This window comes from Spodoptera frugiperda, chromosome 13, assembly GCF_023101765.2.
Source record: "Spodoptera frugiperda isolate SF20-4 chromosome 13, AGI-APGP_CSIRO_Sfru_2.0, whole genome shotgun sequence".
Classification (NCBI taxonomy): Eukaryota; Metazoa; Arthropoda; class Insecta; order Lepidoptera; family Noctuidae; genus Spodoptera; species Spodoptera frugiperda.
Genome location: NC_064224.1, coordinates 369,641 through 382,500, shown reverse-complemented (window position 1 = coordinate 382,500; position 12,860 = coordinate 369,641). Strand labels below are relative to the sequence as shown.

The following is a 12,860-nucleotide window of genomic DNA, read 5'->3' as shown; positions in this document are numbered from 1 at the left end:
TAGCAAAACAGTCAAGTATGATACACCAGGGAATCTCCCAGCTGTTATCTAAATGATTTACAGATATAGAAAAGCAGTACTTATTGCTTCATATTGGTGCAGGAAAATGAGACACACTGTAAAGAGAAGTAAGTATCGTAAGGTAAATAAGAGCCGCGGCCTGCCGAGAAAGCCCAGTCACTCATGTTAGAACCTTATTTCAACTAGCTTAGGAATCGTTATTTCTCGGACAAAGTGACACATAATATGTCTCGTGAAATCTGCTTGAACGAACGTTTTTCATTTCTATTTCATATAAGATAAAATTTCTGACCAAACCTCACTAACAGTTACAATTTTTTTATCATTACCAGTAGTTTTCACCAGCTTTATTCAAATCTTTACTTATTCACTATAGGTGCCTACTAGGAAACCATATTACGTCTGGGTAAAACTGCAACAAAATTTGCTCAGTTGTTCTTTAGTTCATGACAAAATATAATCTCACGGACTGACGTGGAGGGCTTTGTTTTATAAATCGTGAAGATTGTTTCTCTCAGTCCCGTTCACAGCTCCTAAAGGCACTATAATTACTCATCCACCCAAATCGGAATGAAAACAGAAACAGATTTGAATTTCCAAGTTAATTGAATGTTTTAAACATAATTTTATTCAATGGCTCCTGAGAAAATATCAGGTGTTTGCTGTTTCAAACTCATTTACAAGTCTTTTTCGAGTTTGAATTTAACAGTTCTGCCATTCTCGAGATTCTCTACATTAGCTATTCGGGAACGCGTTTGTTAATCAAATGTCTCTGTTGAAATGGTTTATCTGATTTCTGTGTTTTGTTTTCGCGTTATTTCCTTAGGTAATGTTTATTATTTACAATGTACAATTTTCATTAGTCTTTAATTTAGGTTTGTGAAGATTTTGCTTTTGGATGGTAATGATAGATGAGTATGGCAGTGAGTTTTCGGTTTTTGGGCTTTTTGATAATGACGTTTGGTTCTGGCTTTTAATTAGTGAAGTCTGTAATCAGGATGAAACGAATGATGAAAATTGGTCAATTTTGAAACCTGTAATTTTTATGTAATTTATCTCGCTCTGTTACTTTGTTAATTTTTCTAAAAAATACCTCATCGTCATATCGTCGGGCCTTTTATCCCCGAAGAGGTAGGCAGAAGAGCACATTACGACATATAATGCTGTACAATGTACACCCGCTTTGATGTACCCAAGCTGGGTGGATTTTAGTCAGTAAGAGTCTGGCACTCCCTTTCGCCTCTCCCAAGGTGGGAGAACTCGTTGAATCATATTCCTCCTATTAAAAAAAAACCTATATCCACCTATTTCCTGACAATTATTTAACAGTTAAAATATAAATCTATTATCTATATAGCTACAAATGTAAGCATTTTATTTAAGAGCAAACCCAATCCAATCAATATAATATATCTTCTAAATCATAAAAGTATTAGAGCTTAAATAATGAAATTGGTAAACGAGTATCGAACGTTCGATATTTGTAGGCAGGTCACAGTGTTTGTAGATATAATCCCGTTGCGGCCATTTACTTCAATCGCGGGAAATTAGAGAGAAATTGGGTTTAGTACTGAAATGGATCATGTTAAATAAATTTGGTATATAGAATGTAATTGGTGGGGACTCTGGTTCAAATGTGGATTATATAACATTTGTATGTAGGTATATTATTATGTGCATATTGAGCAAAGTTTAATAAATCAGCTTTATAGTATTTTGAATGGAACAGTATAAATACTGCTTACAAATATAAAGAGATTAAACTGAAAGTCTGAAAAAATATCACTGGGAGCCACTGTCAGTTCTGACTAAAACTGATCTTTTATTAACACATCAATTAAAACTCAAATCAAAACGTAAAACTAAATAACAATTAGTTTGAAATAACGATCATTGCTGAGGCCAACACATCTTGATCACCAAAGCCAACCTCACTAACAAACAAAACCAACCATTAAACAAAACTAACATAAATAACTAACTTCAAAACAAAACAAAACTCAAATAAAAATTCCATATTCCGCATTTTGTACACAGTTCTGTTGTTTCAATATAATGATATGCAATTATTGAACATTCGGTCCGCTGAACGAGATCGGCTTTGAAGTAATGCCCCGTGTTATTACCTTATTATGCTCTTTCAAGCGTACTCCACGTATTTACCTTGATAATAAAATCGTGTATAGCTAGTACTGATATATTTTGGTAGATTATATATGTATAAAGATTTTCATAGACATTATTTGTTATAAACTCAGTTTTAAAAAGAGTTATGAGATAGAGATGTGTTATGCTATGTTGCTGTGGATGCGATTGACTTCCACCGATCATATTCATTGGTCTACACAGCTTAGCACTGATGGAAATGGTTGGATGGACTCAGCTATGCTAAGTTTTTATATAAAAAGATGCGTCGCATGGATGCGTGCTATGGATGTCTGCAATGGATCACTTCACTACCATCGATACATCGCATACTCGAGCTGTACATCTTCCTCACATAGCTACATATATTATGTATGTAGCTATGTATCAGTGGTTTTTGGAAACGGTCACATAGTTTCACAGTTTAACTATTATATCTTCGTGGCGTAGCTACATAGCACATAATATCTAGTGAAGAAAAACACCATAAAACTATTAATCACACAAACATTCATGATCAATATCAAAACTAAATTGTACACAGTAAACATTAAAACTACATGCAATTTAAAACTCTATAATTACTAAACTTCGATACGAACCATTTAGGAATATTATTTGACTTCACAAAATTCAACGCAAATACTAATAACATTGCTAAAAGCGTCCATTTCAAAGTTCCAATTTCATAAATAAGAGCTCGCTCCCTTAGAGTTCTCGAGAGCAGTAAATAGTGGTAGGAAATCGAACCCTCAGTTAGTGAAATGAAATGTGAACGGTCTGGTAATAAGGACATGGAATATACTTCCTAGAATGTGCCCGATAGCGTACTTGTATTTATTTTTATAAAGCTGTGTATATTATTATGTGAGATTAAGTAAAATGTCCTTAAGAATATACTTTATAGTTGTTATATGATATGTTGTGCATTCCTAATGTAACAACTACTGGTTGTCCAAATAAATAACAAATAAATATGTTTAAATAATTAGGTACGATGTTTTTCGTGTCACTGTCACTATCATCAACAGCCGACGAGATTCTACTTCTAGACCATGGGCCTCTTCTACAAAACAGTTATTTATCATAATCTCAGCTTGGCAAGTGGGTATCAAACCATATAAAATGTATGTATGTGTATCGGGTTTATCAGTGAGCGCTGCTGCAGCTGCGCAATGCCCTACCATACCCTCAGTAGGAGTTTTCTTTACGTTTAAGAAAAACGCAACGAGAATGCGTTCGGAGTCATGATTGGCCGCCAAGAATTAAGCAACCAATCAGACCAATCAACACGCTCTCGTTCCGATCTCGTTAAACGTAAAACAAACTCGTACTAAAGCCTTTGGTCTCTAATAATCTTATTTGTTAACTCTTACGACACCTGGAGGAAAGGTAGGAGTAGTAACGAATGTATCATCTCACACATGAACACACACACACTCTCATCATCACTTAACATCAGGCGAGATTAGCGGCCAAACGTCGGCCCATTTAACGTAAAAAAAAACATGAACAATTAAATATTTAATTTTATAAGCACTATCTAGTTTTTCTTCATATCAGTGTTCACGAAAAGTCCTAGGCTCCATGGCACTCAAAAGCGAACTAAACGGGCTCCATTATAGAGAATTGGATTTAGCTATTTACACGGTAGTCGGGTTTTGGCCGTGCAGTTTATTTTTCTTACATATGAATATGGGGGCTTAGCATTTTATAGAAAAGGAGATAATATTATTGGGACAACTTTACTTAACTAGACGGATCACATGATGGTAAGCAAAAAATGCTGCTCTCTACTCTCTTCTCTGGTACTGTCCACAACGCGTTATTTATCGAATGTATGTAATCTACGAATGCTGATAGGCGGCATACAATTCAATTACGGATAGACGGGCAGTTTACATTGTTTTTAAAAAAATGTTTTTTTTTTAAACTGACGTTGTTACTAACACTATTATTAGAACTTATGACGGGATATTTACCATTTTTATTCATTTTGATCGCTTGCAACAGTGCCGAAATATTGAAAACTCATCAAAATGAATAAACATAGTAAATATTCCGTCATAAGTTCTAATAATAATGCAAGTATTTGGCATTTGTAAATCGTTTATCGCCATTAATTGTAGGTTGCATGCATTCATAAAATTTCAATGATCGCTCGTGGACTACAAGTCTAAGTACTAATTTCGATATTTATGAGTAAAACTAGCAAAGACGTCCTTTTTAAACCAGCTAATTACATTTCTCGTATTATTTTCAAAACTAATAGACCTTCATCCGCTAATACCGTCTCGAGATCTTTATTTACAAAAGCTCTATTGTAGAGATTAATAAAGGCTTTCGTTCAGATAGATTATCGGGCTAATCTCTATCGAACGGAAAAGGTACAGCCGGCTAAGATCGAAATTAATTAACGTTTCGTTAACCATTGACCTAGAAATGGATTATTCAGTAATGATCCACACGCTTCATTTCTTTTTTACTCTGGGAACACAAGTCTATCGGATCATTCTTTGAAGATTTGGTCATTTGATTTAATTTGATCTTTTCTTGTTTTGATTTTGTTTATTTGGCGTAAAATGTGAACAACGATAAGGGTCCGTGATGGTTTAAAATTTTAATTGAATATAATTATGTTTTTATAATCTCTGCCTTCCAGAGCTGCAGACTGCCTGGTTTACCGGGGCTCTGGCTCGAAGGGCAGAAGTAGGAACTGAGTGGTTTTTAGTCAGTAACAGTATGACATTCCCTCTCGCCTCGCCCAAAACGGGAAATGTCATTGGATGATTTTCGCTCCATAAAAAAAGTGTTTTTGCCTAACCCCATGGGAGACAGGCGTAAGGTTATGTAGCTATGTATGTAATATAAAACACATTCAATTACAAAAAAGTTAACGCGGGCAATGTAAAAGAAAAATTAGAAAGTGTCAGCTAATAGCCGTACAATCTAGTCGTTAAAGTTAATTAAAATAGCAAAATCCCTTCGTTAGCACTTACGAATCGGGTAGATTATTTTGTAGTGTGTTTACTTATTATAGTTTTAAGCACAGAAGATATTAGGTTTATTTTTCGTTGACTTTGTAGGCTAGATTATTTTTTTTTCTGAATTTAGGATTGTCTTGAAAATATGTCACATTTCTTATATTTTAGATCCCTTAAGTTTATTCACATCTTTACACTACATAACTAATAAATACTCCTCGTGTTTTAATTCAAGGAAATATACGGAAAGTCTTGATACTGTAACAAAAATTTCATCGAAAAAATGTGTACTTTCTAAGACCATTGAGACACCGCTATTAAACGGTAAAGGAAAACATTAAGAGGAAACCTGGGCTTATAATTACTGTTAAGTTTGGAATCACCAACCCGCATTGAGCACGCGTGGCGATTGATCCTGTGGCCACTTACAGGCCGATGATGTGATATGTAAGAGGATTTACATTCTCCACGTGAGAAGAGACCTTTGGTCAGCAATAGGCACCTATATAACCTTTGGTAAGCAAATTAACGTTCACGTCTTCAAAAGTAAATTTTGGACGACAAATTAGACAACACAAATTAACAATTAGACAGATAGACAAAAAATTTCAATAAAACAGCTTGAATAAAAACGTTCATTATATACGAGATCCCTATTAAATTCTCTAGTACCGGTATGCCAACAATGATTCTCTCAATTGGTGCATCGGAATGAATGCACAATCGTTCGAATGTGGGTCGCCGTCACAATGACGGTTCGGAGTCAGGAAGACTTATTCTTTGGATGTGGTAAGGCTGAATCGATTTTCTTTGAAGATATTTTCTTGAGCTATTGAAAAGTTTTATTGTCGTTTCTTTGCTGTTTGTACTCGTAGATGAAGCTCTTTGAAATTAATTTAAAAGGTAGATATCGTCTTATTGTGTGGACACACACTGTAACTTCAAAGCTGATTAAATTAACGGATGTAAATTCAGTCAGTTTTCTAAGTGACTGGACGGTTGGCGCGTTGCCTGGGCAACTGGCTGCCGTGTAACGCCTAGCGGGTTCGATTTCAGCAGGGAGCAACTCTTTGTGTAATTCACAAATTGTTGTTTCGGGTCTGGGTGCCATATGCATTTAAAATTGTATGTTTGTCAACGCACCCGCGACACAGGAGACAATTCTTTTCTAAAAAAAGGGTGGCTGATTTCTTCCACACAAATTCGGTTGTAATTCCAATTTTGCAATGATAAACTAGGATAATCTAGTATACTATTCTATCTCAACGATAAATTTGCCATTTTTATAAGAATGGCCTGAACAATATGCCACCTTGGTGGTACTACATGCCATAAATACCTTCATATTAGGGTTTACAATCTACGTGACGATAATTAAATATCGCTCTATATGGTTAACATATAAAATCATTAATGTAATTTTATAGATTACGATCACAATATTTGTCTTAACAGTTTAATAACATCGATTGATAAGTAAAAACAATTATAATACAAACTTAGACTGATGTTAGAAGCCAGTAACAAACGTAAAATTGTAAAATAAGAACGTAAATGTACGAACTATTTATTACTAAGTTTATCCGGTACTTAATAAATACTGGTAAAAAGCCTTTAAATATTTAAATAGTTTTAAGTGTGAGAGAGTAATGCTTCGCAAGAAAAGGCCGGCTTGACTGGTGTGCTACTAGCCTCACAGAATGCTGACGTGAAACAACGCTTGCGTTGTATTTTGTTGTGTGAGCGAGGTTACTGAAGGCCCAATTACCTCCTTCCCGATTTCTCAAAACTGAATCTCGCTCAATTAAAAAAAATATTAACCTATGTTATGCAAATTTCATATACCTTGTTGAAAATTGGGTATGGTATAGTATTATGTTCAGAGCATACTTCTTCATCCTTTAAGTTTTATTCCTACAAAATACATACGTACGTTTCATCCATGTAAAGTATATGAACAAAATACTATCCCACATCCAAGTTTTCGACAATAACATCACAAGCCACAATTATTTGCCAGTTAGTATCGCCTGGGGAATTTCGTACTCAATGTACCTATCTGTTATTGTTAACCGTATTGACATTTGCAGTATTGATTCACCACGTAAGCACCCCGTGGGATTCCGATCTTGGTGTTACGGAATCGGAACATCGATTCCTGATACTCAGGTTGGATATACGGCTAGTTATTGAATAAATAATAATTATAGGTTACTTAATATGCACGTAAATTTTACGAGGATATTCGACCAGTTTCAAATCACGACTGGGATTCATAATCATGAGCAGTGTGTCGAGTGGTTTCGTATCTATACGCAGTAGTATGGCATAGTAGTAAAGAAATGTGTATATAGATATGTCTTAAAAGTATGATCCAAAGTATTTTAAATATTATGGTAATCTAATAGCAGATTAAAAATTACATATCTTGGGTACTCATAAAACTACCATGTTTAATAACTTTACTTTAGAATAACTCTGAACGGACTATAGTGACTTTAATTCAGCTCAAAATTACCTATCCAGTGATGTAACACACATAGCTATTGGAAGGTGGGACCAGATTTCATAGTAACTCTGGCATCATCCTTTAGTATAACGATAAGTAAGGCATTATAATAAAGATTACTATTTACAAAATCAGTATCATACTCTGATGGTTATGATATTCATTGTCTATTGGCCTGGAGGCCTACTCCGGTTCTCGAATCTGAAGTTTCGTTTAAATTTCGGCCGTAGATTTGATTGACTTACTAATGAAATTACTTAAAATAACGTTTTATTTTTAATTTCCAATCAATACTTATTTATTTATTTTTGTTCACAGAGGTTCACAATAAATAGAATTGTACTACGAAATTTGCGAAGTTTCGGACGAAACTTCGTTTTTCGTTGTATTAGAGTAGACCGTCTGATTAAATCTTCAATCACCGACACGCGTTAAGACGCCTGTTGTTCATAGACCTACAAAACTGCCATGTCTATACAATTTATTGTTAATGTACAATGTGCGCAGATTGCCAATTACATGTCTTCCGTTCATAGTTCAATCTTTTCATTCCGTTCATTCATTCTATACCATGTATGGTAGCAATTGTTATGATTGATGATGTATTTGACTCGCAGTTATGGTAACGGCCGGATTATTTTGTGAATGAATGAATATTAATTGATTGGATTAAAGATGGTTCGTACAATGTTGATTGGAATTCAATTTGTATTGGATTTTTTTATTAAAGGGCTTTGGGTTTTTTGTTTCGGGATGTTTTTGCTTTTTACCTGTTGAGTATGTGTCTGTGAAAGAAATAGATAATTTATATACTAGCTTCAGTCTGTGGTCTCACCTGTATTACTCGAATAATAATGTAACATGTTTGACAGAAGTAACATTTTTGTGGAATATACTTTGATTGAGCAGCCAACCCGCATTAAGCAAGCGTGGTGATTAATGCTCAAACCTTGTCCTTGTAATAAGAGGCCTTTGATCAACAGTAAACAGTATGTCTTTAATGATATTAAGGACTATATTTCACTGGGACACCAGTGTGGTACGACCACTCGCGCAACCAGGCCACCACACCATGGTGTCCGTAAGCTACTAAACTAGACACCACATAGATACGAGAGCTCCAACACCACACTGCGACAGTATTAAGATAGAGCTATAAGTACTGGCGACCGAGGTGGTTACGCCGCCAGATTGGGAGCTCAATCAAGCGGACACCAGGAGAGTAACTCTCTATAGAGCTGTATACATTTTGTTTTATTTATTCAATTATCAGAAAACAAACGGTCACACAGTTTTCATATTCGAAATCTAAACATTATATAAACTGACCTATAGTTTCCTTAATTAATTTTGTTGGTAGCGGTGACCAGTCACGCCACCATGGTGTCCCGGTGAAATATAACCCTTATCCTATTCACAATCAATTCATAATTAGAAAGACGAAGATAACAGATGATAGGTAGTAAGTAGATCTTATCTAGAAATTCATTAGCAACTGAATTACAGTGTTAAGTTTTTAATTCGCATCTCGTATTCAAGTGTAGATAACGTCTAAACCGTTTGACGATGCAGAATAAATTAGTGATATTTTTGCTCTTTAGTTTTGGTAAGCTTAATTTAATCATATTTTCATTTATTCATTAATTTAGACAGAAGTGCACATTATGACACGTAATGCCTGTACAATGTACACCCACTTTTCACAAATTTATATTGTTAGTCCCATGTAATAATATAGGTGATGAGCCTATTGCCATATACCGGGCACATTTTCAGACTCTGTGCTGCTACTGATACATTTAGAAAAACCGAAAAAAGCCCAGCTATACTTCGCTCGACCCGGTAATCGAACCCGGTTGCAAGTGCGACTGCCGTTTGCCTGGCAGCCGCACTTGAAACCTCTCGGCCAATGAGGCAGTCGTATTTTATAGTTTAAATAAGTGTTTCATTTCTAATTTATTTTTTATTTTATTTCAGCTAAAATGTATTTATCACAAAACTACAACAATTTATTTGGAGAATTAGAACCATTCGGTCCAGAGGATTTTGATGAAAAACCTGTTGTTGAAGATCCAGGTTTATGCCATCATTCAAACATGAAATGTTTAAGCGATCCAAAGTACTTTTTTTCTGTTTTTAATAATACTAGGTTTTGTTTATATCGTTTTTGTATTCCCAACTTTTATTATGTTTATGTAATTATTCAAGAAGTTTCTTTGAGTTGAGCACACGTAATTAAGAACCGAAGAAACTTCTACTTTACTATACTAGTTTCGGACGGATATCGCGGTGGGATAAATTTTGTCTTTTTTTTGAGGTTGAAAATCATCCAATGGCTTCTTCCGCCTTAGACAAGGCGAGAGGGAGTGTCAGACTCTTAACCGGGGGTCCAGCTCGATAAGCAAGAGAAGTCCTGCTTATAGAGCTGGAGCCCCGGTAAACCAGCTAGGTAGTCCGCAGCTCCGGATAAAAAAAGTATCTTAAGTGTTAGCAAATGTTTTCATTAACAAAGCGACACTGAGACAGTAAATGAGATATTTCTTTCATAATAAACGTACAAGTAGACTTTTTTCTATGACAAAAGAAAATATTATTCATAATACACAATTTATATTTACTACTGTAATCTTCAAACACTACATTACCTCCCATTAAAGCCGTGGCATATACTTTTAGAACACCTTATATAGGATATACATATTATGTTGATATTATGTATTTATTATTGCTTTTTTTTTGCAGACAATTCGGAAATCGTATTTGTGCTTTTGTTAGAAATGAAGGTCTGCTAGATTTCGACAGCATGTGTTCCATTTATTTTCTAAATTGTATAAAACAAGCGGAAGGTGGCCCCGGCATGATGTACGGCGTTCGAGACGATGATGGTAAATATGACCATTTTACATTTATTTTTTGTGAATTACAGAAAACATATTTTAACCCCTTGTATATAAGACATATAATATATATAAGCCGGTATATAAGACAGCAATAGAAAATACATTGTGTCTCACGTGGATCCACGTTTCGGCATATGACGGGTTAATTAAGCCAATAAGACAATTTAAATATTAGAAATCACACTAAGAACATAAATCTGAAGGTTTGTTTGTCCGAAGATCACGCTGAAACTACTGAACGGATTTTGATGAAATCTGGTATACAAACAGGGTATGAGTTGACTTGACTGAGATTTTTATCCCACAACAACGCGGGCGAAGTCGCTGGCAGAAGCTTGTGAAGTCAAAGTCAAATCATTTATTCTAAACCATATACTTAGGTAGTTTTGAAACGTCAACAGAGAAAGAAAAATAAACAATAGTCTGTCAGTCTGTCCGTCAGTAAAGGTGCTCGCTCCAAAGTAATAAATAATATTCTATGTTACTTGTATTGATCAAAAGCATTTTAAGAATACTCATTTCTATTTGCAGACGTAGCTTATCACAATGGTCTAATGCATAATTGTTTATTTTACTTCAAAATGGCAAAAGATGCGAAGGATGCTGTTAATATTTATTTCGAAGCTGGTGGAGAGGGTCCTTACTATTACAGGAATGAAGATGGAGACATGGACCCAAATATACTGGTTTAAGAATAGACAGGTTTTTGTGTCATCAATATTTTTAGTGTATTGTTATGGTAACTATCGTGAGACATACTAAATTAACTAAAAAAATCATGGTTTACTCACGTCTATTAATGGAGAAAAGCTCTAATAGAAGAGTCCCTCTGTAACTCGAAACAAGTAGAGCTTTTCTCTATTAATATCCGAGACTAAACCGTGATTTTTAGTCGACGTTTAATCAAAATAAATGTTTTTTTCAATGTTTGTTAAAAACAATAATGTTTATCCGGTAGGTAACTGTTTAAAAAGGTTGGCGATTATAATTAGAGATTATCAGACCAGGTTTCTTCACAATATTATCCTTCACCGTTTATTAGTGGTGTCTAAATAATATTAGAATGATGACATAATACTATAATTTTTTTTTCCATAACTGCCTCCACTATAGATGAAACTGAAAGGGCTAGGTTGGTAGAATAGAGCTCATTAAAACCGTTGAACATAAACAATATTTGTATGTATAACTTGTTTATTCAATAAAGATATCTTATTTGTTTTATTTATGTTGGTTACTCACCCCTTACGACGACAGTCAGAATAACTTGTTTGAAATATTACCTGCAAAAAAATATTGTAATATTAGAATTTGAATCGGAAATTTCTAAATAAAGTATATAAAATTTGGCTTAACCACCTATTGTAATCTTACAAAATTGTTACTAGGGTTGTGTCAATGTTAAACAGTTGTTTTAATTGTTGAGATAAAGAACAATGTTGAATTTTGAAATTGTTATTAGGAAAAATAATATTATTGAATCTTGATTATTTATGCCAATCAGCAAGCAATTAAAATATTATTTATTCCAAATATCTAGACAAATTCCGACCATTCCATTGTTCCCGATAAAAACTGAGAAATTTGACTTCGAAAGTCTTAGCAGTATTGGAAAAGGGTATCCTAGCTTTTTTAAAAAAGTATTTAGCTTTTTGAGAAGAAAGAATAGGGAAAATATTATGTGAGTCTTACTAAAACTACCCAGATGGCCACAACCATCACCTATAAAAGGGATCATGCTTCCCGGATAATTGTATTCCAAAGCCCTCACAATACAACACCTGTTACGGAGAAGAACAAGCAAGAAAATCCATAGGTTTTTCACTCTTTTTCTATCAGGTTCACAATAAGATTTTTGGTTACATTGTTTCGATTGATAGGCCTATTGTGGATCACAACTTAAAAGGTTCAGTTTTGTCAAAGAGCGTTAAATCCTGATTTAACATTCGGAGAATAAGTAAGTTTGCCTTGCTATTGAACGTGGCAATGCTGCCAGTCTTTTGGGCACCAAACCCATGAGGATACTTTTTTCGACGCTTTTAGTTAGTTTTTATTTCTTTTTAGGTATTTTTAAGTTGTCAATATTTAAGTCATAGTTAGTATTATTTTTTTATTCATATGGTTTAATATAATTTATTATTGTAATAAAAAATATTAAGTAAGGGTGGTACGAATCGATATCCTTAGATTATTCTACGCTGCTACTATCACACTTGTTTTAAATTTGCTCCCTTAAGATTAAAAAATCGCTGATATTAATCCGTTAATCAAAATTCTTCAATCAAGTTTTCTTTCATTGCC

The 12,860-nt window shown here is 34.2% G+C and overlaps 2 protein-coding genes across 2 annotated transcripts in view; one reads left to right on the top strand and one right to left on the bottom strand.

The window, feature by feature from the left end:
- The window catches only part of LOC118270382 (octopamine receptor beta-2R), a 206,815-nt gene that overhangs the window by 120,327 nt on the left and 73,628 nt on the right, over positions 1-12,860 (bottom strand). The window lies entirely within an intron of this gene.
- LOC118270384 (uncharacterized) lies at positions 9,143-11,776 on the top strand. Its single transcript, XM_035585959.2, has 4 exons — positions 9,143-9,265; positions 9,637-9,778; positions 10,402-10,544; positions 11,091-11,776. The coding sequence occupies exons 1-4, from the start codon at positions 9,226-9,228 to the stop codon at positions 11,249-11,251; spliced, it is 486 nt and encodes a 161-aa protein (XP_035441852.2). The 5' UTR covers positions 9,143-9,225; the 3' UTR covers positions 11,252-11,776.

Bases quoted from the DNA above. Each gene is read 5' to 3' on its own strand.
- LOC118270384 (XM_035585959.2), top strand. From the start codon at position 9,226: ATGCAGAATAAATTAGTGATATTTTTGCTCTTTAGTTTTG. The intron at 9,779-10,401 runs GTACTTTTTTTC...TTTTTTTTGCAG, and splicing joins AAATGTTTAAGCGATCCAAA to ACAATTCGGAAATCGTATTT. The intron at 10,545-11,090 runs GTAAATATGACC...TTCTATTTGCAG, and splicing joins CGGCGTTCGAGACGATGATG to ACGTAGCTTATCACAATGGT.